At 41.9% G+C, this 26,494-nt stretch overlaps 1 protein-coding gene across 5 annotated transcripts; it reads right to left on the bottom strand.

The window, feature by feature from the left end:
- Positions 1 to 3,363: 3,363 nt before the first annotated feature.
- LOC113020115 (NACHT, LRR and PYD domains-containing protein 12-like) lies at positions 3,364 to 22,049 on the bottom strand. Of its 5 annotated transcripts, XM_026163821.1 has the most exons (10): positions 22,029 to 22,049; positions 20,240 to 20,316; positions 19,905 to 20,032; positions 13,881 to 14,015; positions 11,296 to 13,144; positions 9,256 to 9,429; positions 8,973 to 9,146; positions 6,375 to 6,421; positions 4,200 to 4,536; positions 3,364 to 4,106 (listed from the first exon to the last, which is right to left on the bottom strand). In XM_026163821.1, the coding sequence occupies exons 3-10, from the start codon at positions 19,951 to 19,953 to the stop codon at positions 3,962 to 3,964; spliced, it is 2,910 nt and encodes a 969-aa protein (XP_026019606.1). In that variant the 5' UTR covers positions 19,954 to 20,032; positions 20,240 to 20,316; positions 22,029 to 22,049; the 3' UTR covers positions 3,364 to 3,961. The 5 variants fall into 5 exon arrangements, with proteins under 5 accessions (XP_026019606.1, XP_026019601.1, XP_026019602.1 ...); XM_026163816.1 differs by having other exon boundaries at positions 3,364 to 4,536; XM_026163817.1 differs by having other exon boundaries at positions 3,364 to 4,536; positions 20,240 to 20,417; positions 22,029 to 22,045.
- Between the last annotated feature and the right edge of the window lie 4,445 nt (positions 22,050 to 26,494).

Raw genomic sequence — 26,494 nt, 5'->3', positions numbered from 1 at the left:
AAACCTCTGTCGTGTTCAATATTTTCAGAAGGAATTACAGGAGAAAGTTCTGTCTGTTAAAAAGATTTAATTTGCGTTGGCAGTTGAAATTACAAGTTTCCACAGCTCTGGACGTCTGTGTGAAATCAGGCATTTGGTTCACAAAAAGGATGACCCTCAAACGGGCCGTATAACTTTATATAGTGAAACAAAAACAAAGATTATCATGGCTTTCTGGCTCCTGCACGGATATGGCAGTCCGGCTGTCTCCCTCCCCGTCCACGTCTGACCTCGTCCGGTATCTGCTCGCTCCTCTGCAAGAGGTAGAAGAGGAAAACACCTCCCGCCTAGCCTTGATAATCTCATTTTATTCTCCATTGTTCTTGTACTGATTCTACGTTCTGGTTCAGAATATCTTGCTCGGACTCTCTAACCCAAAGACTCATTCTAACCATTATCCGTGTGTCAGCGTGTTTGCCACCAACCGCCTGCACTCTGTGTCACTCCTACAATATATCAATCTGGACCGTCACGCCGAACGAAGCTTTCGACCTTCAAAGGAGTGCCAGCTCGTATGAGCACATTTGCAGTGTGTATACAAAAATGATTAAACCAGCTTTATTTATACTGAAAACAAACATTTTCAAATTTTCAACACCTCCCAAAATATGAGTATCCAGAGTTGGGACCAGGAAGCAGAGCTGCAGTCTTACACGCCTCTCTGCAGCTTCTCTCCTCCTGCTACCCCCCAAAAACCCATCTCCATAGAGACTGTGTCAGCTCCCAAACAGACAAAAACAAACTAAAAACCAGCAACAAACAACTTAAACATAAAAATATGATAAAATAACATAAGCTCTGTTATTGTAATCATACCAAACACATAATGAAACTGGAAGAACTGCTGAGCTTGTGTGTATAAAGACAAACTAACAGTCACACTACTTGAATGAAATGGCACCGTGAGTGGATCTGTGCAAACTGATGGGATCAAAGTCACAAGGAATGTGTGTTTCGTCTTCTGCCCTGAAGGCAGAGTTGCTGGCTGAACTTCACATATCATCCATGGTTTCTTGTTTGGATAAAACATAGATGTGTTTATCAGCTGTGACGTTGTCCATACATAAGTGCAGGTCCTGGATTCTTAGGTATTCTGTACTCTGTGGCACTGAAGCAGTCCTGCAAACGAGTGACTGATCTTTCTGTGCAGGCTTCAACGCTCTTGAGTTTGATCTGATTAGTTTTTGTTTTTTAAATTTAAGTGTTTATTGAAGTTATGCATAAAATAAAACGTACAGTATTTGACGGCTTCCTTTGTTCTAAGTACAGTAGTCTGGATCACTTCAAGTGCTTTTCCTTCACGCAGGTATGAAAAAAAAGAGAAAGAGAAGGAAAAAACAAAACAAACAACAAAACAAACACATGTAGAGACAGATACAGTTTGTAACTATATCCATGCAGAGAGAGGGCAGCTGAAAAGCCAACACACTCAGTAGCAGATGGTGACAGAGCATTAGTACATGTTATTATAAAAAGCAAACAAAAACTGAAACAACCGTTCCTTCGATGATGAATATCAGCGATATCAGGCCTTACAGGACTCACAGAGCAGTTTCCCCAGTGTTTTACAAATTTCTCACACTCAAAGTTCACAAAAAAAGTTTTTTTTCTTTTCTTATAAATCTCAAACGTTACATCAATCCAGCTGTTTAATGTTGGTGGATCCTGTGTTGGCCATCTTTTGGTCAGTGCCGTTTTACTTGCAGCCAGCTGCACACCAAGTAAGTATTTATCTATACTTCATGCCTGAGGGTTTGTATCCTAAAAATATGGGTTTGAAATCAAAATATGTACCAAATATGTTTTGCATCACTTTGTGGACTCCTCTCCAGTAGTTCTTAATATTCTTACAAAATATGTGGTAGTGGTGTGCTGTTTCGTAGCCACAGTTCCTCCAACATTCACAACTTCCATCATCATAATGTGCCTTTATAGCTGGGCTGATGAAAAACTTTTCCAGCAGAGCTTCCATATGTGTGATTTTGTACTTTTCCAATGAAAAGAACAAATGTTCTGCCATTCCTCTTTCTTCCATCGTTCTTTTATATACTTTGTTGAATAATCGCTGAGATCATGAAGACGATTGTATATTTATGAGATTACACCTTTCTTATAAGCATTTACAAAGAGTTGGATAAGTGGCCTCGCTGTAGTGGCTGTTTGGTTTTTAATGCTTCGAGTATAGAAGTTTCTTAACTGCAAGTATCTATCGTGGTCTCGGTTTTCTAAATGAAACGTTTGCTTTGAAGTTTGGAAACTCATAATTTCATCTTCCTTTACAATACCACACATCGATGTAATTCCTTTATCTCTCCAGTTTTTAAACTGGGTCTATTTGACCTGATTAGGTTGATTCTTCTTCTCAGGGGAGTATAGGCTGGGATGAGGATAAGTGGTGGTCAGATGTTCCCGGCTGTGGGAGGGGGACTCAAGTAGGAATAGACTCCATCCAGTGTGTTTCCTCTGATGGAAAATTGTCTGCGGTCTTACTATTACCTATATCTATATTATCTATATTCGCACCAGTTGTTGTGAATATCGATACACAGTCCACCCCACCTGCTCCAACCCAAGTCTTCATTTCAATCATGGCGGGGAGTTGTGGGGCCCACTAGCTACACTGTAGCATCAGGATAAAACGATGTAGCCAGACCTGTGGGATGATCAGAAGCATGCTGGGCAGTGGTGGTTTGAATGATTGTTTTCTTAGCACACCATTTTTGTCTGCGCTCCACATATTACTTTCATCACTTGCCGACTGCACACCTGGGAGAATCTGGCAGTGTGCGAACGATTAAGATTGGCTCTGTGAACATGTTTTATTGTGTTTCTCCCCCTGCTGGCCCTGCTGCTGTCTTCTTAAAGGATTTTACAGATTTTTTATCTTCTATTATTATTTTGAGAACGTTCTGATTCTTGGGGATTTTTAACATGTTGATGAGGGAAGCATCAAACTCAACAGCTGAACTTTGATCTGTATCTGATTCCTTTTACTTTGTTGAACGTGTTTCTGGACCAAAACATCTGAAAGGCCGTACCTTGGACCTTGTGTTTGTCGAGGACGTACCTGTACTTAAGTCTAGCTCTAAATAAATACTCTTCATATTAAATCTCACAGAGGCATAATGAATTAAGAATTTTTTGTTGATAAGGTCAAAGAAATCAAGGCCAAGATCTCACCCCAAAGCTTTCTTGTTCTGCTAGCGAGGCAACCCCTTCTCACTCTTGGTCTCATATATATATATATATATATATATATATATATATATATATATATATATATATATATATAACTACATTTTAAAAAAAAAACATACATGCATAGGTTGTGACCTGGTCTGAAAGTTTCCTGGGCGGAGCGTAGTCATGGCGACATGGTGGATGCTCCATGGATCCATACTTACTGAAGATTATGAAACACAACAGAAGCTGAAATACAGTTTTTACAGTCAATACACAAAAATATGAAGTCCATGACACCTGCTTGCATGCTTGTGTGTACTTCGCAGGAGAGGTAACAACACGTGATCAATGCTGTGAGGACTGCAGGATGATTATTTCTATGCGTGATGGACCTCTACGTTTTATTACCATACAAACAAACCCTTTTCCCCACATTCAGTCTTCAGTTTGTTTCCACAGATTTTAATGGATTTTGCTGTTTCCTGTGTTCTTAGGATGTTTCCTTGGCTTTATACAGCTGTGTTATAAGCCCTTGGTCAAGGATGGGCAAAGGGCTTATAACACAGCTGTATACTCTCTATTCCCAATATTGTGCATTACTCTGAGAAGAACTGGCAGTTTTTCCAACTCTTGTTAATCAGTAAAAAAACAAAAATGCATTACTATGATAAGGTGTTATTTGTTGTGTTTAAAGTGCACGAACTTGACTGATTCATACTCATCATTTACACTCATCCTCCTACAGCTTGCACAGAGACACTGAGGACTGGATGTTAAACATCAGGTTAAAGCCCAGCCTGGAGTCACAGCCAAAGCCTGCATACAAAGGCTCGGTGAAGGTGGTGTTGAAGGTGTGAAGGTGGATCAGACTGTCACAGGAGACTCTGTAGAAGGACACAATGCCGGCAGGATAGTCTACATACACTGCTATTCTCTTAGAGAAAGAAGATGAGGATGAGGATGAGGAAGGGAAGTACATCTCTTTGCCTTGGTTGTTGTGGCAGACAGCGTAGCGGTCAAGAAAGCAGCTCAGACTCCAAGACTGATCATTTCCTCCAAACCTGCTTCGAGGGCTGTTGCCTTTTCTTTTGATTCCTCTGTAACTCACACATATGTCCACTAGTCCCCTCCACTCCACCTCCCAGTAACAGCGACCGCTCAGTTCATTTTCACACAGAAGCTGGGGCCAACTGTCGAACCTGTCTGGATGATTCGGATATAACTGAAAGTCTGACGCTGTCACCGTCATGTTGTTGTGGGACAATCTGAGGGCTCGGCTTACTGTGTTTGGGTCTATCTGCAGCTCGCAGGCATCTGATGGAGACAAAGAACACAGCAAATCACATTAACTGGTTTCGTTTCTGTTAACAGTGTGCGGGCAAATATTCCAAGATCTTTAAAAAACATACAGTTGATCATGAACTGTTAATTCATGAACCTGAGTGGCACGGGATCCCACGGAGGTTGTACCGCACCGGGTAAAAATTCAAGTATTCAAGTGACAGCAAACGGTTTGTGAGGTTAGGAGAATGTTCCTCATTATGCTTGGACATCAGGTATTCCACCAGGTTCTGTACTGGGTCCAAAACTACTCATTAGGTATCGATATATCAAAATTAGTTTTATTTGCAGATGGCACAAATAAAAACCTAATGAAGCTGCTGGAGACGGTGGCTTCAGAAATGTGCATCAAAAAAACTGGTGTGCCAGGAACAAAGTACCGTTGAATCAAAACGTCATTGCAGTGTTATTAGGGAGTTCTCAAACACACCCACAAGTGCAGATTCATATGAATGGATCCTTTTCCTGTAACAGGTGTAGGCTGCTGGGGGATTCCCATGATGCACTGGGTGTTTCATCTTCACTCACTGGGGGTGTCCAGATTCACGGGCTGCATCCTCCTGAGGCCGCATTTGTGGGCCGATTGCGTCACAGCAACGTGACGAAGGCTGTCCAAATTGTTGGACTCTTCCGAATGCAGCCGACAAATGCGTCCTCCTTTTCCCCGAATTTGAAGGATGGGTCGGGTGTGTCCTTCGTGGCCCACCATATCCCAGAATCCATAGCGTGGCCCAGCCGATTCAAGTTTCCGACAATGGCGGCTGCTACTAAGTTTTAAAATTACTCTTATTAATCTTTCTGGGTCACAAAATAAACGTTTAACATATTTTCAGGCAGAAAGTAGCTGTGTAAACATCAAATATCTGTTCTGTTTATCAAGATGTCGCATATTTGCAAAAGTGCTCCGAGGTTTTCGGAGACGTCTGTTACCCACCAGCTCGATAGCTAGCTGGGATGGTCAATGGTCACTAGAGCCGCCGAGAATGGCAAACCCCCGGCACATCATTTTCAGATCACCGCGGTCTTTGGCTACTCAGGTTAAGCATGATATATGAGTCACTTAGATAACTTAAACATGTTATTGTTTGGCTTTTTTCAGTGTTTCTTTTGTTTGTGAGTAAATCGGTTTGGCTGAGATCAAAGTTATGGTTTCCACACAGCTGAACATCAAACAGAAAACTGATTAAACAGACGTGTGAGATGGTCGAGAGTTTACTCCAGTGTCCTGTTATATTTTAGCTAGCAAGGAGCAGACGGCCGAGTTTATTAACTCCACCCAGACAGCGGTGACGCTAATCTGAAGGCTAGACCGTCACATTTCACAGCTGTTTACTTCCGGCCTACCCGACCTCCTGAGGACCCGGCCCACGTAGACCGCGAAGGCCGGGTCCTCAGGAGGATGGAGCCCATGAATCTGGACACGACCACTATGTGTTAACAGACCTCTCTGCATTGAATCATATCTGTTATTAACCTCTGTCTCTCTTCCACAGCATGTCTTTATCCTGTCTTCCTTCTCTCACACCAACCAATCACAGCAGATGGCCCCGCCCCTCCCTGAGCCTGGTTCTGCCGGAGGTTTCTTCCTGTTAAAAGGGAGTTTTTCCTTCCCACTGTCGCCAAAGTGCTGCTCACAGGGCACTCTGTGATAGTTGGGTTTTCTCTGTTTTCTTTGTATTATTGTAGGGTTTTTTTTAACATTACAGTATAAAGCACCTTGGGCATTTCCTGGTAGATAAATAAAATTGAATTCAATTGTTTTTTATATTTTTTCTGTGACATGTCAGAATAAGCTGAGTAAAATCACTTACACTTCTTTAAGCCCGGTTTCAGCCTCTGCTCTCCACCATGGTCCAATCTGCATAACAAAACAGCCATTTACAGATGCAGTTATGAACTGCTTCACACTTTAATCATTTGAAATGATTCAGGCTGGGAATCATAGAATAGCTCACAAAATAATGCTATCACAACATGCAATCGTGTAACTGAAAATGAAAATTTACCATCAAATGCAAAACGCATCATTATGCAGTGTAATGTTCCATGTTTGTCAGATTCATTGACTGCATTGTCTACTTAATGATAACATATCAGAACTCTTGGTTTCAATTTCAAGTTATTTATATATCACTCTTCACAGGATAGAAACCACAAAGTGCTTCACAGTGATATAAAAACAGATATACATAAAACAGCACCATCAAACGTTCATTATCTCATCACCGGGTTTTTAGTGCATGCTGGGTAACATGTGGGCAGGCTGCTGTTCTTGGGAACCTTTTTCCTCTTTCTTTCTCTCTAAAGACTGTCTCTGGGTTTCAAAGGGGAGAAGTAAACTCTCCACACCCACCACCAGACTGTTAAATGGAGAAACCTTTTGAATGCAAGCGCAATGACGCACACAGGTGTTCAGACACACTATCTTCCTTGGCTGCTGCCTCTAAGCATACCATGCGTGGTTGGTCTTGTGTGCTGGTCAGTAACATTCAATAGTTATTAGTTATTGTTACTTATACTTATCTAGATGTTGCTGTGGTCTCCCTGTTGTGTTGTTCTCTTCTTGCTTGTTTTCTTTTTTTCTTCCAGCTGATTTTTAGTCTTTTCTCTCTGCCCCTCTTCCTCTCGCCTTTTCTCGAACTTGCCTTGCATCTTTCCTTTTCCTATTATCCCCCATCATGTCTGTTCCGATTGTAATAACTAAATAACTAAACAACGAACTAAAAAAATAATAATATAATTAACCAATAATAATAAAGATCAATCACGTAGACCAGTATGGCGAAGCTGCAATGATCCACTTGGAAACATAAATCCGCTGGGCAATAATAATTCTGATTGCTGCCAAACGAGACAGGCACGAAGTACAAGTAATTTATTGTACCCAAGTACAATTTTCAGCTATCTGTTCTTTACTTGTTTGTTCATAAACCTGCTGCTAAACAAACTGGAGGTCAGAAGCAGGTCATGTGATCACAGCCTGTACAGTAAGAAAATCTACTCCAGCTCTATTTTCGCTGAACCTTGCAGCTGATTTTAGGTTCCTGCTGAATCCACTTTGACCCCTGACTGTGCGCATTTTCCTGTCAATATATAAAATAAAGATTGTTTTTCCTTCTTTAAACTAAAGTCAGACTAAAGTTTGTATTCCCCTCAACTAATATTACTTTATCTTTATGTTAACACTACACAGGGTTCAGTGAGCTTTGCACAAGAAAACAGAAATGTCCTCTAAAGACACTACTCTTCATTTCTCAGTCTGAGTACATTTTTACTTTTACTAGATGAAAGTAAAAATCAGTGTTTCCAGTTCTCCAAGCACTAAGGAAAGGAGTTTCAATGCTACCTTACTTGCTTCCTTTAGCAGAGGATACGCTGGTCCATCCTTTGCAATGGGCCATCTGACCATTCATGAAAGAAACAATTTAAAAGAGTGGCGCAGCTCGTATGTATATTAACTGTAGTTGGATGTCCATGCCATAACTTGATGAAAATTTTTGAATTTTGTTAAACTCACAGCTGAACATCACACTGCTGGAATAAAAATTACTTTTCTTTGAGCTGTTGCTGCATGAAGAACAAAGTTCTCCAGATTATATTAACTGATAAACGTTTACGCTTCTGTGGGGTCAGTTTGCATTGTTAATGTCTTTTGCAGTATTGCAGCCTTTAAGATTATCACAGATTCATGTTTACTTCGGGTTGGCTGGGATAAACGTGGAATAGAGCAAATTTCACTGCAGTCACAGGAATCGTTCTACGGGATGACAGCAGCTAATTATAAGAAAACAAGACGCATTTAATTTTATTGGCTGCGGCAGATTTATTAAGCAGGGCAAATTATTGTGATGCCACAGGTGATCTACTAACTTTCTCCTGAATTTCTCCGCAATTTAATGGCTCATAAATCCACAAACCAGAACAGGGAGAGTGTTGGGCCCATTAATCAAAAGAATAACTCAGGTTGTACACATGTGTTTCTCTCAAAAACAGTGCAGCAATTTAGATAAATGAGAGGAAGCCGAAGGAGAGTCAGCACGCTTTTAAGCAAGTTCTTCTGGCAGAACTCTCCGGGCATGTGCAGAGGGTCCTGAGGACTGAGACTCAGGTGGAGCTCAGAGATTATTCAGAGGAGAGCTGCATTAGTGCAAACTCTGTGTCAAACAGCTGACCTGCATGATGTGCAGAAGAAGAAAAGACTGCAGTCCCGTTACTGTTATTGTAAATGCGCAGATTGCTGTTCGGACTTGGCCAGGACTTGCATATTGCAATATTAAATCTAACACAGTAACATGAATTCATTAATAGCAGCTTTGTCACTGACATTTGTTATACTAGGGACCTTTGGCATCCAACGTATGTAAAGATTACATCAGGACACGTCTGCTTCTCGTTCTTTCCGAGCATACCTGAGAGTGTCCAGTCTCCAGTTTGGATCATTCAGTCGAGCAGACAGCACATCTGCTGCCGTGTCACCTGGATGATTGTAGCTCAGGTCCAGCTCTCTCATATGTGAAGGGTTGGTGCTCAGAGCCGAGGCCAGAGAAGCACAGCCTTCCTCTGTGACCATGCAGCCTGACAGCCTGAAAATCATGAATAACATTTCATTTTTAAGCTGAAGAATTAAAAAAAATGTATTATCAAAAATCTGCAAAGAATACTATGTTTTGTTTTTTAATGATAATGACTAACTTGAGAATCTCAAGTACACAGTGTGGACTCCGCAGTCCAGTGGACAGTAATGTCACTCCTGAATCCTGAAGATCGTTGTTACTCATATCCAGCTCTCTCAAACTAGAGGACTGGCAGCTGAGAGCTGAAGACAAAGCTTCACAGCTTCTCCATGACAGCTTGCAGCCACTCAGCCTGATGACAAACAGACAAAACTTAAACACTTAAAACATGCAAAGAATTTCTGCTTTTGTGACCACAAGTCACACTGCTTCATTTTAAAATAGTCCGACTAGGAGTAGCTGCATATGCATTTTTAAGAAATGGATATCTGCACTGTTGATGGTTCAATACACAAATCCAGCCTCACTGGGTCACAAGCTCGCACACTCATAGTGTTACTCTGTTCCCAAATGGGAACGTTCAATCTGGAAGAACCTTCAATATAAAATCTGTGCCAAATCAAACATGTAGGTCTGACCCACATATCTCCAACCTTCCTTTATATCAAACATCCTTGAAAGAGTAGTTGTCAAACAGCTAACAGATCATCTGCAGAGGTTTATTTGAAGAGTTTCAGTCAGGTTTCAGAGCTCATCACAGCACAGAAACAGCTTTAGTGAAGGTTACAAATGATCTTCTTATGGCCTCTGACAGTGGACTCATCTCTGTGCTTGTCCTGCTAGACCTCAGTGCAGCGTTCGATACTGTCGACCATAATATCCTATTAGAGCGATTAGAACATGCTGTAGGTATTACAGGTACTGCACTGCAGTGGTTTGTATCATATCTATCTAATAGACTCCAGTTTGTGCATGTAAATGGAGAGTCCTCTTCACACACTGAGGTTAATTATGGAGTTCCACAGGGTTCAGTGCTAGGACCAATTCTGTTTACATTATACATGCTTCCCTTAGGCAGCATCATTAGAAGACATAGCATACATTTAGAGACCTGGATGGCTGCTAACTTTCTGCTTCTTAATTCAGATCAAACTGAGGTTATTGTACTCGGCCCTGAAAAGCTTAGAAATATGGTCTCTAAGCAGATTCTTACTCTGGATGGCATTACCTTGGCCTCCAGTAACGCTGTGAGGAACCTTGGAGTCATTTTTGACCAGGACATGTCCTTCAATGCACATATTAAACAAATATGTAAGACTGCGTTCTTCCATTTGTGCAACATCTCTAAAATTAGAAATATCCTGTCTCAGAGTGACGCTGAAAAACTAGTTCATGCATTTATTACTTCCAGGCTGGACGACTGTAATTCATTATTATCAGGAAGTCCTAGAAACTCCCTGAAAAGCCTTCAGCTGATCCAAAATGCTGCAGCAAGAGTCCTGACAGGGACTAGAAAGAGAGCAGATTTCTCCTGTTTTGGCTTCCTGTTAAATCCAGAACTGAATTCAAAATCTTTAAAATGTTAAAGATTCCCATGATTCAGTGAGTGTTTCTTCTTGACTCACTATGTGTTAATAGACCTCTGGCGATCGTGGCTCAAGAGTTGGGAGTTCGCCTTGTAATTGGAAGGTTGCCGGTTCGAGCCCCGGCTTGGACAGTCTCGTCGTTGTGTCCTTGGGCAAGACACTTCATCCGTTGCCTACTGGTGGTGGTCAGAGTGTCCGTCAGCCTCGCCTTTGTCAGTGCGCCCCAGGGTGGCTGTGCCATCACGTGAGGGTGGATGACTGGATGTGTAAAGCGCTATACAAATACAGGCCATTTACTCTCTGCACTGAATCGTACTTGTTATTAATCTCTGGCTCTCTTCCACAGCATGTGTTCATCATCTTACTTTATGTGAGCGAACACCCACTGTAGGTTTTCAGCAAGCTATAAAACTGACATATTCTGTATTTACAGCAGCGCAAAGATACCAAAAGCATGATGATAGAGAGGCAGAAACATATCTGTAGGCCTTTTTGTTATTGGACTAGTAAATAACATCATCTTGCTTGCTGTGACTTATAATGTCAACTCTGTAAGGCCTGTAAGCTGATTTGTTTGGGAGAAGTAACATTATATTTGGTTTCGTGGGTGACTCACTTATCCATGAACTTACAGAAGTTTTCTAGAGGTTCTGATCACTGGCAGCAGCCTCAGAAGAGCCTCCTCCGAAGCACAGTATTTCTGCAGGTCAAACACATCCAGATCTTTTTCTGAGGACAGTAAGATGAAGAGAAGTGTCGACCACTGAGTGGGAGACAGTTTATCTTTGCAGAGACTTCCTGAGCTCAGGTATCGTTGGATCTCCTCCACCAGAGAACTATCGTTCAGTTCATTCAGGCAGTGGAACAGGAGGATGCATTGTTCTGGACCAGGATTCTTCCTGATCCTCTTCTTCACATACAGGATTGCTTTTTGATTGTTATGTGAGCTACTTCTAGTTTGTGTCAGCAGGTCTTGTAGGAGAGTCTGATTGGTCTGCAGTGACAGACCGAGGAGAAAGCGAGCAAACAAATCCAGGTGACCGTTTGGGCTCTTTAACGCTGTCTTGACTGCATTTTTTTGGATATTCAGAGCCGTAGAAGAGTTTGATTTACTGAAACACGTGAACAGACTTTGCACGGTGAGTCGGGGGACAGGCATCACATTTCTGTTGTGGCTGAACAGTGATATGGTCACGTAAACTGCAGCTAGAAACTGATGAATGCTTTGGTGAGTAAAGCTGAAGATATTCTTCTGGGCCTGTTCCTTCCTTTGTCCACAAACCTGCTTGAAGATCTTTGTGAACAGTCCTGCGTACTTTGACGCTGCTCTGACATGAATGCCACTGCAGCGCAGCTCCTCCTCAGTAAAGATGGCGTTTCCTCTCAGCAGCTGGTGAAAAGCCAGTTCAGCCAATGACATAATGTACCGAATGCACTTTTCTGGGACATGCTTCTGCTTTGTGTGGTTAATCTCAACCATCAGGAAGTGGATGTACATCTCAGTCAGGGTGTTGGGCAGCTCTCGTCCCTCGCTGGTTTTCAGCACATCCTCCAGAACTGCAGCTGTGATCCAGCAGAAGACTGGGATGTGGCACATGATGTGTAGTCCTTGGGATGTGTTGATGTGGGCCACCATCCTGTTGGCCTGCTCCGCATCTTGGAATCTTTTTCTGAAGTAGTCCTCCTTCTGAGGGTCAGTGAACCCTCTGACCTCCGTCACTCTGTGAACGTACTGAGGGGGAATTCGATTGGCTGCTGCAGGTCGTGTGGTTATCCAGAGGCGAGCAGAGGGAAGCAGTTTGCCCCTGATGAGGTTGGTCAGAAGCACTTCTACTCCGGCTGACTTTGTCACGTCAGTAGACTTCTCTGTTTTTCCTGTGAAGTCGAGCTGAAGGCGGCTTTGATCCAGTCCATCAAACACAAACAGAAGTCTGAACTCACTTGTGTCTCTGGAGTTCTGTGAACTTGTGAAAATGTCATTTAAAGTCTCTTCTTTGATACCACTGGCTGAAAAATATGGGATACATGTATGGATGAGCTCTGCCAGGCTAAATGTTTCTCCTTGCCATAAACCCATCTGCTGACAGTCAAAGGGGAAGATCAGATGTAAGTCTTGATTGGTTCTTTTTTCAGCCCAGTCCAACAAAAACTTCTTAACAAGGGATGATTTGCCAATTCCTGCTATCCCGCTGGTCAGCACTGTCCTCACAGCCGTGCCCTCACTAGAAAACAGTTGGAAGAGGTCACTGGGTTTAACCGCCCTCTCTGACTCGAGGTCAGCCAGTCTGACCTCTTGTTGTGAGTCTGTGGTCCGTCTCTCTGTAATAAACAGCTCTGGGGTCACGTCATACAAACGTTCCTCATTCTGCTTCTCGAGGGCCTCCTGAGCACACCTGAAGATGTTCTGGAGCTCAGACTGCAGCGCGACTTGGTACGATGTTTCAGGTTGTGGAGGCGGAGCTGCTGGCATGCATCTCACATCTGTGGGGAGCAAAGACACACCCATGAAAAGTCTGCTGTGGGAAATACCAACACAACAACCTGTTTGTGCGCATGCAGCCTCCTACAGTTTACAGTCATCCTTTAAACTTTGTTAAGCGTAGCTTTTTACTTCTTTGTTTGCGTTATTTAGTTATATTTTGTAACTTTGTAATAAATAGTATTGTTTATTTAGCTCAGTTAGCTACTCTTCTTACTGTCTCAGAGCAACGGAGACCCCATGATTTCCTCTTGGGCTCATTAAAGAGTTCTGATTCAGATATTTCCCTGTAACAGCATCATCTCTGTGGTGAGATGGGAGTCTGAGCTGAAAGATACTCTAGAACGAGTCTCCTGAAGACGGGTTGGACTCTGTGAGAGCTGCAGGGCACAGCTTGCTGTCTGTATGCTGTCTCCCCCCTGATGGTTCAGAGGGTTGTTTCATATTGTAAAGATCTCACAGTACTATACTGTACCAACAGGGCACTTCTCCCTCAGACTGCAGTCTCTCTGGTTCCAGAGTCTTCAGCTTTCCAAACCTGAAGCTCCTCTTCTGGTTCCACAGCACATAGTTGGGGCTGGATCAGGTGACCCTGAATCCTCTCTTAGTTATGCTGCAATAGCTCTAGACTAAGTATGTAGGTGTGTGTGAGTGTATGAGATATTTTAATGTGGAGTTCAGTTTGCCTCAACTGCTTCAGAAGCCGTGTCAGCTGACTGACCTGCTTCCATGACTCACCTTCAGGTCCTAAGTCAGTGCTGGATAAACTTTCCACCTGATCCTTTGTTTCCATCTCCTTAAAATCTTTGAGCTTGCTGTCTCCCAGCTCCTCCAGCGCTTCCACCAACTCTGTTGGTGTTGCCATCCTTGGTCCTGTCAGGAATCAGGAGATGTCTGTTTGTCTTCACATGTAACACATCTGTACATTTGGATCAATGAGAATAAAATAAACCCATGCGTTAGACACAGCCCACTTCAGACGGCTTTTACTTTACGGCTTTACGGTTTTTAAACTAGACTGTTCAGTGTAATAATGAACAATCCTTCCAAACCACTCGTGTGTCTCACATGTGGTTTTAGTGTCAGTTTCACAGAAGAAATGAAAAGTTTCACCTCTGTCGACGTCTTCTTCAGACGCTTAGTAATCCAGACAGATCAATGCCACATTGCATCAAATCGTTTGCATTCATTTGTTGCCAGTTGAACATCAGTTTAATAAGTTCGTTGAAGCAGTCGCAAAATCTGAACTTTCATTACCTGCCCGTGTTTCTGGTTTATATCGAGGATATGATGAAATAGACTATTGCACCTGAGAAATAACCTGAGGCAGCTGCGTGGGAGTCATGATAATAACAGGAAAGGTTCTTCCTTCATTACCTCCTTTAGTAAGGATACACTGCTGCCCCAATGTTGTGACACAATTTGATATTTCATCATTTGTACAAAAAATTTTTTTTAACATAACAGACAAAGTGATGTTAATCATATAAATGTTCAATAACAATGTTACGCTGTGCGGCAGGCAGGACGTAGGACCCAAATGCAGGACTCGAGCACGCAAAGGTCTCTTAAAGCTGCAGCTTTATTTGCTGCGAACACTTGAATGCAGGATATAAGAAACAAAACATAATGACCGAGAGCTGGGAAACCAGGAACTCAAGAGAACAGAAACTAGAAAACAAAGAAACTAGAAAACTAGGAACTGACGAGAAAACAAACAGACCGACAGCGTGGAGGGAACATCCAGCACAGAGGGAACAGCTGGAAACACAGCTGGGACTAATCAGAGCCGGTTAATGAGATGGTGGGAAAGCAAAACACTGAACACAGGAAACAAGATCATCAAAGTAAAACAGGAAACACAAGAGACACCCACAAAGACACAGAATGACACTTACTGAGGAGACACAGGAAACACAGAGGAAAGGAGGAGCACAAAACAGAAACCAGGAGACTAAAACTGATAAAGAACAACACAGAAGCACTGGGTAAGCAACCCAGGACCAGGACACAAACACTGTGTTTCATGCTGTGACCTGTTGTTGAGTCACTGAATGTGAACATCGCTGTAAGAAATGACAGTAACCTGTAAGGTCTCCAAACCCAAATGATCTTAAATCAAAGGGAGTCTAAGCTTCTTTACAATTCAGTCTGCATCAGTCAGTTGTTGGAATTAATTGAAATGTTGATTTGAACCACAGCCAGCATCCAGCCACAGGCAGCTCATTCACAAGGAGACAACATAGAGCACACACCGAAACCCAGACTAAGACACATGAAACAGGACACAGGGATGATTACGAGAAGTGACAGACACAGGGCAAAGATGTCATTACAATAACTACAATAAGTGCACCTGTTATAAGTATAATAAGTATTAAATACATACACAAGAGAAGACAGGCAAACCAGACAGACATGGTGGCGTGGCTGGGGAGATAGAGAGGATAACAAAACATGAACGCAGGACACAGGACTGAGCCCAGAAGCCAGTGGTGTGTCTAGAAAATTTTTGTTGGGGGGGCCAGGTAGGGGCACAGATTTGGAGAAGGGTGGCAGATTTAATTGGCAGATAATGTTTTAAAAAAAAATTCTACCAACCCTTAACCATAATTCAATAATCCTATAAACCTAATAACCAAATGCACTTTTAACTCTTATTAGAATGAGATTTTAACCACTACGGTGCAAAGTTTTTAGATACTGCGTTGATAAAGTACAAGAGATACAATCAGTGCTTTGTCAGTGTTTACTCAGCATTCAAGGACAGCAATATTTGCATAGTATTTTTACTGACATATAGTGCACATATGTTTTGGGCAAAAACATTTTTGAAAATTAAAATACGAACATTTGTAACAAACAATTGACAAATTAGCCAATGCCAATGCAAAACTTTATCTGCCTGTTAAAAAAAGAAGATAATCTTCTCACAAACTGGTGTTTGATTTTGAAACAGGAAAAAAGTGGAGAAACAACTGAAAAGACTAACATTTGAATAAAACCTGAAAGCAAGTAAATACTTTCTATGCTGCCTTATGGTAAACTTTGGTAATATTGATAAAGAACAACACTGGCTGATGATAAAATACAGTCAGCTGGCATGGTGACACTGCCAGTATTAACCTGCAGGGCTGGACTGGGACAAAAAAATTGGGCATTTTTACTACAGACCGACCCACCAGGTAGTAAAGCCATAAAGACTTTGACTGAAAACAAACCCTGTTGTGACAGTGATGTACAGTCTTGTTGGTATATGTATGATTTCTAAACATTTTACGTCAGATAAAAACTTTGGTTGTAAGATTTAGATAATTATTTAATAAAAGCGAGACATTTTAAATGAGAATAAGAAAGAAAAGTATTTCTTTGTGCCCCCCTCTCCCTGTTAATGCCCTACCTGCCCCCTGGCAACACTTTGCTAGACCCGCCCCTGCACAGTTACCAGCTGTCTGCTACATAAAAAAGGATCCTGGTGTTATTTGTCTCTCAGAAAGAGTTCATAACTTCAACTCATTCATGTCACCTAAAAGGTAAACCTGTTTCTCCATCACAGCTCTGATGGTTCAGTAAGGACATCTCCTGGTTTCATCTTCATGTTTCCCTCTCACCACATATCCAAACTGACATCATGACCAGCAGCTTTACAGCTGTGGCTCCAGCAAACATCAGCTGATACTAGAAATTAATATTAAATAAATTCTAACAACAGCTGATCAAGCTTAAACGTGCTGCTGTTGTTTAGCGCGACATCTGCTGGTTTCCTCTTTCTGGCGCAAAGTGGGCGATAAACAAGAGAGAAAAGCCGATCAGCTGATCATTGATCAGTTTCATGATTGAAGTAGCAACAGGAGAGGGAGGGGGAGAATGAGAGAAGAGGCAGCTGTGCAGCGTAAAGACAGAATAAATCCAGCTTTGTGTCTTTTTCCATCCTAGCTAAAGTTCGGGACAAACTGCGTCTCTTCTCAGCTCAATACGAAACGTGTAATATTTTCTCTGAATGAGGGACCATTCCATTTTTTTAAGGAGCCGTTGGCAACTCTACTAACCTTATGAATAAAATAAAGTTCACTATCAGTAACATCATAGCACCCACCCAGCTGTATAAAAACTCCGTCAAACTGGCTAGAACGCAGTACGAGTTATTGCAACTGACAGTAAAAAGTCAGCAACATGAAAATAAACTCCACCTAAACTTGGTTTATATCTGACCCAGATAGACTGCAGCTCATAACTTCTTACCTGAAGTTCAGTTCACCTGACACTCGGACTGGTGGCTGCTTCGGGGCTCTCCTCCTGCCTCCCCTTCCCTCATCCACCTGTTGCCTCTGTGGAAGCCCCGCCATAGCCACCACCAAACAACGGAGTTATTTCTACACATCGACCTGCATCTGGCCAATCCACCACCTCTCATTGTTCATGCCATTACAAAAAAAATAAAAAATAAGTCACCGGGCATATGCCCGGTATGCCCGATGGCCAGTCCAGCGATGTTAACCTGCAACCAAATCTGCAGCTCCATACAGCAATGTTACGACTTAGATTATATCTTATAACTCATAACTCTTATGTTAGCTCCCCTCTGTAGCATACTGTCTGAAATATTCCACAGCTGCAATAATTCTTTAAGTGTTATTTTTTCCTTGGTATTCTAATTTCACCGAAGTTTACTAAACTCAACAAACTTGATATTACTTACCGGGACATTTATTCTGTCCTCATTTTCTTTCACCGAAAAATTGTTTCCTGCAGTGCCATCTTTCGTGCTTGGCTCTCCTACCTTTGCTAACGTGATGCGCATAGCGCAGAAGCGATGCTGCATTCACTTACACTCGGATATCTGAGCGTCACCGTGAAAACATAATCGGACATTTGATATTTGATTGAATTTTATTGTTTTGCCTTTCGGGTGGCACCTGGGGTGGCCAGTCTGGTTTGGGGGGTGGCCTGTGCCCCCCCAGGCCACCCCGCTGGACACGCCATTGCCAGAAGCTGAGGACGTCCCACAGAGATGAGACTGGGAACACACTGCAAATGTAAGGGAACTAAGGCAGCGGTCCCCAAGCCCCGGGCCTCGGACTCGTACCGGTCCGTGAGTCGTTTGGTACGGGGCCGCGAGAGTTGAGGCTCAGCACTGCTGCTGAGCACTGCTGCGCTGTTTCCTGCTTATTACACAGAAACTGCCACATGTAACTGAGTGGTAATAACATTCACTGTGCGTTTACACATCCCTCTGCGTTTGGTTGGGGTTATTGTAGGATTTTACAATAAAACGTGAGCAGAGGTGACTGTTGTTGTGATTTAAAACTGAATTGTGTAGATTTTTAACACCACTCCTTTATATAATATGCACGAATCACCAATGTAAGACTGCACTGAGGCGACATAACATGTGAATTTGTAGTCCATGTTGTTGAATTTCAATCCTGTCACACAGTCTAACATCAGAACAGTCAGACTCTCTGGCACACCCTTCCTTCATCTCATGACATTTTCTACCAAAGTCAAAGAAAAGTGTTTAAGAGGAGGTATGATTATTTGGATCTCACATGTCAGTGCTGAGGTCTTCCCGGTGTTGCATTCTACTGAGAGCAACTTTATACCTACATAAGAACAAAAACATCTCTTGGCCTGCAGATAATGACACGCAGCTCTGTGTTAGACAGTGAGTGTTAGTCACTCTGTGTCCACAGCACTGCAGCAAAAAACCTGACAGGCACTGATACACGTGGAAACGACCAGGCAGGTATACTCATCATATATGATGTTGTAATTGATATTAGTTGTTGTGCTGCTGGTTTATTGTGTTCTTACCTCCGTGCACGTGTTACACAGTGTGCCTGATGTGCATTAATGTTTCTCTAATGTAAAGACGTCGTAATGTTTAAAAATGATTTATGTTTGCAGATGACAGTAATATATTTTATGTTGACAGACCATTAATCAGTAACCGCTTTGATAAATACTTGACTGTTGAATCTGACCAGACCTGTTCAGCCTTTTTAGGTCTACTGCAGACACAAAGCTATTTTTAAAACGCATGCAGTCATACTTCCTGAAAATAGTCGGAACGTCTCTGTCCATTTGATAAAAACTGTTACATTTTTTGTCAACGTTCGCTCCAATGTTACTCCAGTGTAATAATACATCTACACCTGTGGCGCACCCCAGGGATCCCTTTGAAGTCCCAAATTGTTGCTCATTCACATGAAATAACTCCGCGTCGCACAACAGCTTGCATGAGTGGTTTCCTGTACACTGTGGTTTTCACAGCGAGCCTGCACTGCAGCAGTTTACTGTGTGATTGAAGATTTTGTGAGAGAAAGAAAGAAAGAAAGACGTTCTTTTATCAGCTGACACTTTCATTACACTGAACGGCTTCATAAAAAAGAAAGAAAGAAACACGCAACTTCCAGGAAGCAGCAACAGTTTCCCTACTGACTGCAGATTTCACACCCATGTTGAATCCAAGGTCACTTCAGTTGGATTCAGGTTTAGAAACATCTGTAGCTCCAGTTTTATTGTTAAAAGAAATGTGAAAAAGACTTTACCTGTTTATTCGCTGGAAGTCTGGACTGATGCTCGCTGCTCTGTGAGGGGTACTTAGTTTCAGGAAGTTAACAGATGAAGTGGTTTGGTGTAACCACATCCTCTTACTGCAGCTTAAACTGCAGCCTGAGTCATCGTGGGAATTTTTATTATAGATAATAAAAATGAACATTAATAAATCTTTGACTGCACAGACAGCAGGTACCTACTAACCGAAGGGTTGGCGATTCGATCCCAGTCTGCTCCAGTCTGCATGCCACATATCCAAGATATGAACCCCATGTTGCTCTGTGACGCATCCATCGGCGTGTGAACGTGTGTGAATGTTGGATTGGAACCATCTAGAAACAGCATTGATGGAAGTGCGTGTGTGAATGGGTGAATGTACAAGTTGTGTAAAGTGCTTTGAGTGTTGAGAGTAGAAAAGCGTTATAGAAGAACCAGTCTGTTTACCACTTTGCACCAAAGTGCTGCATGGGATTTTGCCATTTTGTGTTTTTCACTGCAAATTAATTCAAACATATATCATAATATTAATGCATATCTACCTCTGACAACAGTTAACACGCAGCCAATGGGAAGCGCAGCTCAGGCTATGGAGGTTGTGCTGCTGACATCTTCACATCTGCAGAGAACAAAGATCAATCCATGGAGAGTCCACCTGAGGAGGGTGCTCAAGGTTTCCATACCTGCTAATCATTCTTTAGGCTCTCAAGACTGAAAGGCCTGAAATCAGACAGAACCACTTCTGAGTTTTAACCTTTATTTCTATACAGAAGCTCACTGTTGATCTTTGATCAGTGTGAAACTGTGCTGCCACGATATATCAGCAGAGCCGAACAGCTGAAAGCAAACCGTGTCGTGTCAAAAAGAATAAAATAAAAAGGTCATCGGCCTTCATTAATCATCTTTAATGTTTCTTATTCTGACATTTGTTAAAGGTTGTGTGTCTTTAGCCTTCATGCAAAGTGTTTAGATCAGACTTTTTTGTAACTTTTTCAAGATCCACCTGTGCTTGGTTAAACCATACCCTTATTAATCATATATATATATACATTAGGGGTGCAACGATACACAAAATTCACGGTTCGATATTTTTTCGATACAAAAAAAATGTTCATGCATTTTTAATTTGTCATTTATTAAAATTATAAATATATATTTTAACTCAAAAGTACAGTTTTTAAATTTAACTCTAACCCTTGTGCGTGTTTTTTATTTTGACAGCGAATGCGCACCTGCGGACCACTTATGTGCAGCCCTGGTTATTTAGCTCGTCATATTGCAGCCACAGAAATTCTTTTGTCCATGAAACCATAAAGCTGCACTTTCTTTTTGCCTTATAGTCTGATTTGTCATAACTTCTCCGTTTTGTGGTAAGCTTTTCTTTGGCTGTCTCTTCTTCACCCTGACCTGTCTTATTTGGCTCAGCAGAACTGAAATGCTTTTACACGCTCACTCACATAAGCTCAGTGATTCTCTGCGCGATCAACCTCTCACATGTTTAAGCTGCGGGAGATTTCACTTGTCATGTTTGCATAGTAAGCTAACGATTAATAAGACGATGTCAGAGGAATTGGTGCACAAATTATCATCACTCACAGATCAGTGCTGTCGCTCTCTATACACAGTTTGCACGATTGCAAAGTGAAAGCAAAAAAACAAGCGCAAATTCAAACGCGATTGCAATATGTCACATATTGACAGTGGCTCACCGATGCCAATGACATAATTACCCAGCTACATTTCTGAAAGAATGCAAAAGCATTGACATATATTTTTCCTACAATAGCCCGACGGGCAGGGCAGAGATAGATTTTGGTAGCCCGACTGAAAAAAATCGCTAGCTCCGGGACGTCGGGCTAGCGATATTGCGAGCCCTGTATCTGATTGAGGAATCACTCATCTTTGGAAAAGAGAGTTTATTACAGAGAAATGGCTCTTTCCAAAATAAAAGCTATACTATCCGCTTCTTCTGGGCTATATTCTCAGCAGCATAAGGAGAATCCTGTGCTAACAGCTGTCTAAATGACTCGGCTAAAGTTAGTAGCATGCTTGTTGTTTTGGTCTTTGCACTGGGATGATGTCGGAGTAAATGTGCAGTCATATTCGTTGTGTTCCCACTAGTGCTTTCAGGTTAATCTCGTTGAAATGACCTTAGCGCCACAACACGGCAAATCTCCGTTAACGAGCTACCGCGGATCGCCCCGTGCATGGGGCTAGACGGCTAACACGTTAACGAGCTAACTGCGCTAACACACTAGTTCCCACCAATGTAATTGAGCATTGCGTGGCACATCCAACATACTGTTTTGCTTTAGTCCATGACTCGCTTACCTTCAGGGTCATACGTCACATGAAAACCAAAATAATTCCAAACGCCAGATCTGAATGAGGGTGGGGGAGGTTCAATTTGCCATGTTGCAACGAGCTTAGCTTCTGTCTTGCTAGCTTGCACTGCGCTCAGTGGATCTGCGCTGGACAGTGCAGCCTAGGCGGGCGGAGTAGTCGAGCGCAGATCCACTGAGCTCTCAACACAGACAGCATCGTCAGAAGGAAAGTTGATAAAACAAATTAAAAATTTTGTATTGTTCAATACATATGCGTACCGAACCGAAAGCACTGTATCGAACGGTTCAATATCGATACGAGTATCGTTGCACCCCTAATAAATATATATATATATATATATGTATGTATGTATGTATGTATGTATGTATGTATGTATATACTGCCATCTGCTGCGGAAACAGCAGATGGCAGCAGAGATCAGTGTCAGAGGTTCAGCCCATGTCCAAGTAATACGTCCTCCATCACCTGCACCTCAGTATTATATTAAATATCGAAATGTAAGAAGCTAAATGTAGTTTGTGCAGTCGGCTTTAAAAGGCTGTAAACACCAAACCAGACTAATCATTCTGACAGATCTTCCATTTCTCAGGATCCTTCAAGTTACATCATTGCAGCAACTTGTGTTTACTGGAGAGAAGAGAAGATTTCCACATCTGAAACATTGGTGCCTGCTGAATCTCCTACAATCTCATCTGAATATGAGAATAAAGTTCTACAGAATGTTTCCAATGCTGATTATAAAATACAACTCTAAGCATTTTAACCAAAGTGTTATTACATTAAGTATAAATGATCATTTGACTTTTAAAAAACTGTGCATACCTCTGGAAACGGTCATTTTGAAGACATTGAGGTGAATTTGACAGTATTGTCAGTAACTGGAGTTTTTATTGGTTGCTTTTGTAGCAGAGAAGTGAACCATGTGAAACCAAACCCATCCGTCCCTAAAACATTCACCACCAATGTTCCCTCTAAGCTGCGCGCGTGCATGATTGCGCACTGCTGGCACGGCCTCTGCGAAAAAAAGTGTGGACTTTATACCAGTTTTTAAATTGTGTTGATCGGCCGCGTAAAACCAGAGTTATGATAAAAATATGCAATGTTTGTTTTTCTTCCTGAATACTGTCGTTGTTTATATTTACTGCGGGAAGAAACGGTAAAAACGGCGTTTTATAAGGAAAACGCTCGAAAGCCTGTGAGCAAAAACACCAAAAACACTCCCAGCCTTTCCTATTGGTGGAAAAATGTACCATGTGGACGAATCAAAAAATGATATGGCAACATGACATTTAGTTGTTTAGGACGGGGGAAGTTTTAGGAGTGACGGCGTGTTTGAGATGTGAGAGATCTGCGACGTTTAGCACAAATCTTGTGTAGTTAGTGTGTAGTTAGTGTGTAGTGAGTGTGTAGTTAGTGTGTAGTTAGTGTGTAGTGAGTGTGTAGTTAGTGTGTAGTTAGTGTGTAGTTGTGTGTGTCAGAACAATGAGGCGCCTGCTGAGTGTCACAGGTGTTACAGCAGTGACACATCTGCTGCTGTCAGGCCTGCAGGTATCAGGCTGTTGTTCTCCTTCATCTCATAGTGGACAGAAATTATTTTTTGGAGCGGCACAAATAATTTGCGTGGCATCAGATTAGATGCAGAACAGCTGATTGTTCTGTAAATAGTTTGAAATGTTTGTTTAAAAAACGCCTTGGCTGCATTTTTAGGTAAAAGCTGCAAAAAACTTTGTTGTTTGCATTACTCAGTTACTTTTTTGAAGAAGTAACTATATCATTACCTGCCCAACATTGGTCATTATTTACTGTATTTTGCAGAGTTACAGTCTCTCTAACAGACCACAGACTCAGAAGTCAGAGCTTTATAAAAAGAAAAAAAAGAAAAGAAAGAAAGTTGTGTTTTCAAAATTGGAGTTCAAGTTATTTTTACTTCCAATATTGTTAACATGCTGCACAGGTCATAAGCAAGACGTTTTACATTTTCATTGTAAGTGGGCTAAAGCAGTTAACTAAAAGTAGTCTAACATAAATGTAAACGCTGTAATTTGATTACTTTAATGAACCATGCATGGATTCGATGCTGGCGTGACCGTGTGCTCACGTCTGCTGTTGCTCACTGTGGTCCAAGTGTCCGCTCAGGGAGTTTGTGTGTTCAGACACATGAAACATTAGAGGGAACATTGGTAGGGACATCCTGAGGCAGAAACATCCAAAGAAGAGCTCTGAACGTCCTTCAAGAAGCCTGGAGAAGAGATCCTCAGAGAGTCACAGAAGTTCCCACCTCCCACATGCAATCTTACCAATGTGCACTTTCTAAATACCAACAGTACTTTTTCTTTTACACCCAAAGCCAGTTTGTGCTGGGGCAACACAGGTTCTGCAGGTACACAGCCTGGATGCAGAGGGTGAGGTTCCCCTCGTGGTCCTGATCCACTCGCTGCACAGTCGATGTGTTAGACTTGATTTATCAACTTTGTCTGCAAACAGCAGAAGATTTGAAATCATCGATCATCTTTTTTATACTTTGATAAAAAGTTGTAGACACGCAAACTGCTTCATATTAAAACTTCACTGAAAGTCAATTTAAGTTTTCTTTAATTCCTGTGAAAACTTTCATTTTCTCAGATAAAACTAAAGCACCAGAAACACGTGCAGTAACTCCAACACTGTAATGAATGCGGTAAGCCTTACACCTTCCCTCCACGTCGTCCTTTCTCTTGCGTTTCTTTTGGAACCTTCTTGGTGTCTTTAAATTTTGCTGCTCACTCCTGGATGAATCCTTTCTGATTCCAAAGATGCTGAGTTTGTTTATACTGCATTCAATGATCAGTTATTAGGACACTGATCGTGCTGCTGTGGTTGTTTCTGAGAAGCAGCTGCAATTATTCAGCATCATGAGCTGCTGTGTGAGTGCTTCGTGTCATAATAACCCAACAGTTATACAGACATTCACCGTTTTGTCCCTTTAAACACCGAGCCTCCCTGCTTCCACACACACCTGCAGGAGTGTGTGTGACGTCGTAGCGAGCAGTTCAGTGCTGCCTCGCTGGCTGCAGACGTTTCTCACTGACTGGGTTTCATTCATAAAACCAGAGGGAGTGAAGAAAGCTAACGTTCAAATTCAAACCAGAAATAACAAATCATTTTCCCACACTCACCCAGAGAGAGGGGCAGACACCAGGAAAGCATCGGCACTCCACAAGAAAAGTATTTGAATCAATGTTCATGATGTCCAAACCTGTAGATGCTGCTTTGTTCTGTACACAGCCATCAGATCACTAATGTACCACAAATATGTGAGATTATGAGTGTGCTCTATTATTGGTGCTAGCAGCTGACAGTCTGGTCCTTGGTAAGGATCTTGGTTGGTTGCCCAGGTTCTCCACTGAAGGTCCTGCTGGGTCCACACTTGTTCCAGTTTACTTTTAAGGACCTCATCAGAATCAGGATCAGGGAGGAGCAGCCACCTCCGCGACACGGTGCAGGGTGACTCACAATTAAACTCACAGCAAAGGCAACAAAGATTTCACATCAAAAACTTTCTTTGGTCATAGAAACTGATTTCTGTTGTTTCAGTGCTGCTCTGTGTGCCGTGTCTCTGCAGTATGACTTCTGCTTTCTTTAGAGAGCCTCACAAGTCCAGCAGAAGTAAAACTGCTGACGTTGAGTTTTTCTGTGCTGCTACAAACTGCTTGTTTTAGCAGCACAGATTATTCCACCCACAGCAAGGTCAGTCTGGAGAGCTGAAGACGATGCTCACTGTGGATGGTGTTATGTTGGTGTCCAGGAACACTGAGAGGGGTCTTTTTTCACCTGGATATGTCCTTCAGTCAAGTACATTTGTTCATCTGCCTTCACACAGATATCACATCCCATTCTGAATCCATAGGATTTAACCGTCTGGGGAATGATTGGCCGTTTTCGACTACTTTTAATTTTACTCTATGTTTCACCTTTAAAAACTGTTTATCTTTGCCTTGTTTGTGTCATTCTTTTCAGCACAACCTCACCTGCCTGAATTTACAGGGGTTTTTTTTATTTTGACATACTGTATTAACACAATACGGCCCTGGATAAGCGGAAGAAGGTGGATGGATGGATGGATACAATGTTGTTCAGCAGCTTATTCAAATATAGATTTAACTTGAAAACAGTAGTAGGACTTTAATTGGTGTAACTCACCCAGTACTGTAATAATGGATGGATTGCATTTATATAGCGCTTTTCAAGGCACCCAAAGCGCTTTACAATGCCGTAAATATTAAGCAACCTAACTAATAGGGTTCCAACTCCCAGCAACAACAAAAATAAATAAATAAAAAATAGGGAACCACCCCTCACGCTCCACCTCATGATGCTTAATCGACGTAATCAACCTTAATTTGATGCAGTGTGAAAAAAATGCACAGAAATCAATTATTTTTCAAGAAATATTAAATAGATTCAACATCTTT

Source organism: Astatotilapia calliptera, chromosome 4, assembly GCF_900246225.1.
Source record: "Astatotilapia calliptera chromosome 4, fAstCal1.2, whole genome shotgun sequence".
Taxonomy (NCBI): Eukaryota; Metazoa; Chordata; class Actinopteri; order Cichliformes; family Cichlidae; genus Astatotilapia; species Astatotilapia calliptera.
The sequence above is the reverse complement of the archived record's forward strand: the minus strand, read 5'-3'. Positions and strand labels throughout refer to the sequence as shown.

Excerpts from the sequence above, each read along its gene's own strand:
- LOC113020115 (XM_026163816.1), bottom strand. The coding sequence starts at position 19,953 with ATGTGGCATGCAGACTGGAGCAGACTGGGATCGAATCGCCAACCCTTC. Across the intron at positions 14,016-19,904 it reads ATCGAATCGCCAACCCTTCG|GACCAAGGATGGCAACACCA; the intron begins GTTAGTAGGTAC and ends GATTCCTGACAG. Across the intron at positions 4,537-6,374 it reads GAAACCGGGCTTAAAGAAGT|ATGCCTGCGAGCTGCAGATA; the intron begins GTAAGTGATTTT and ends TGTCTCCATCAG.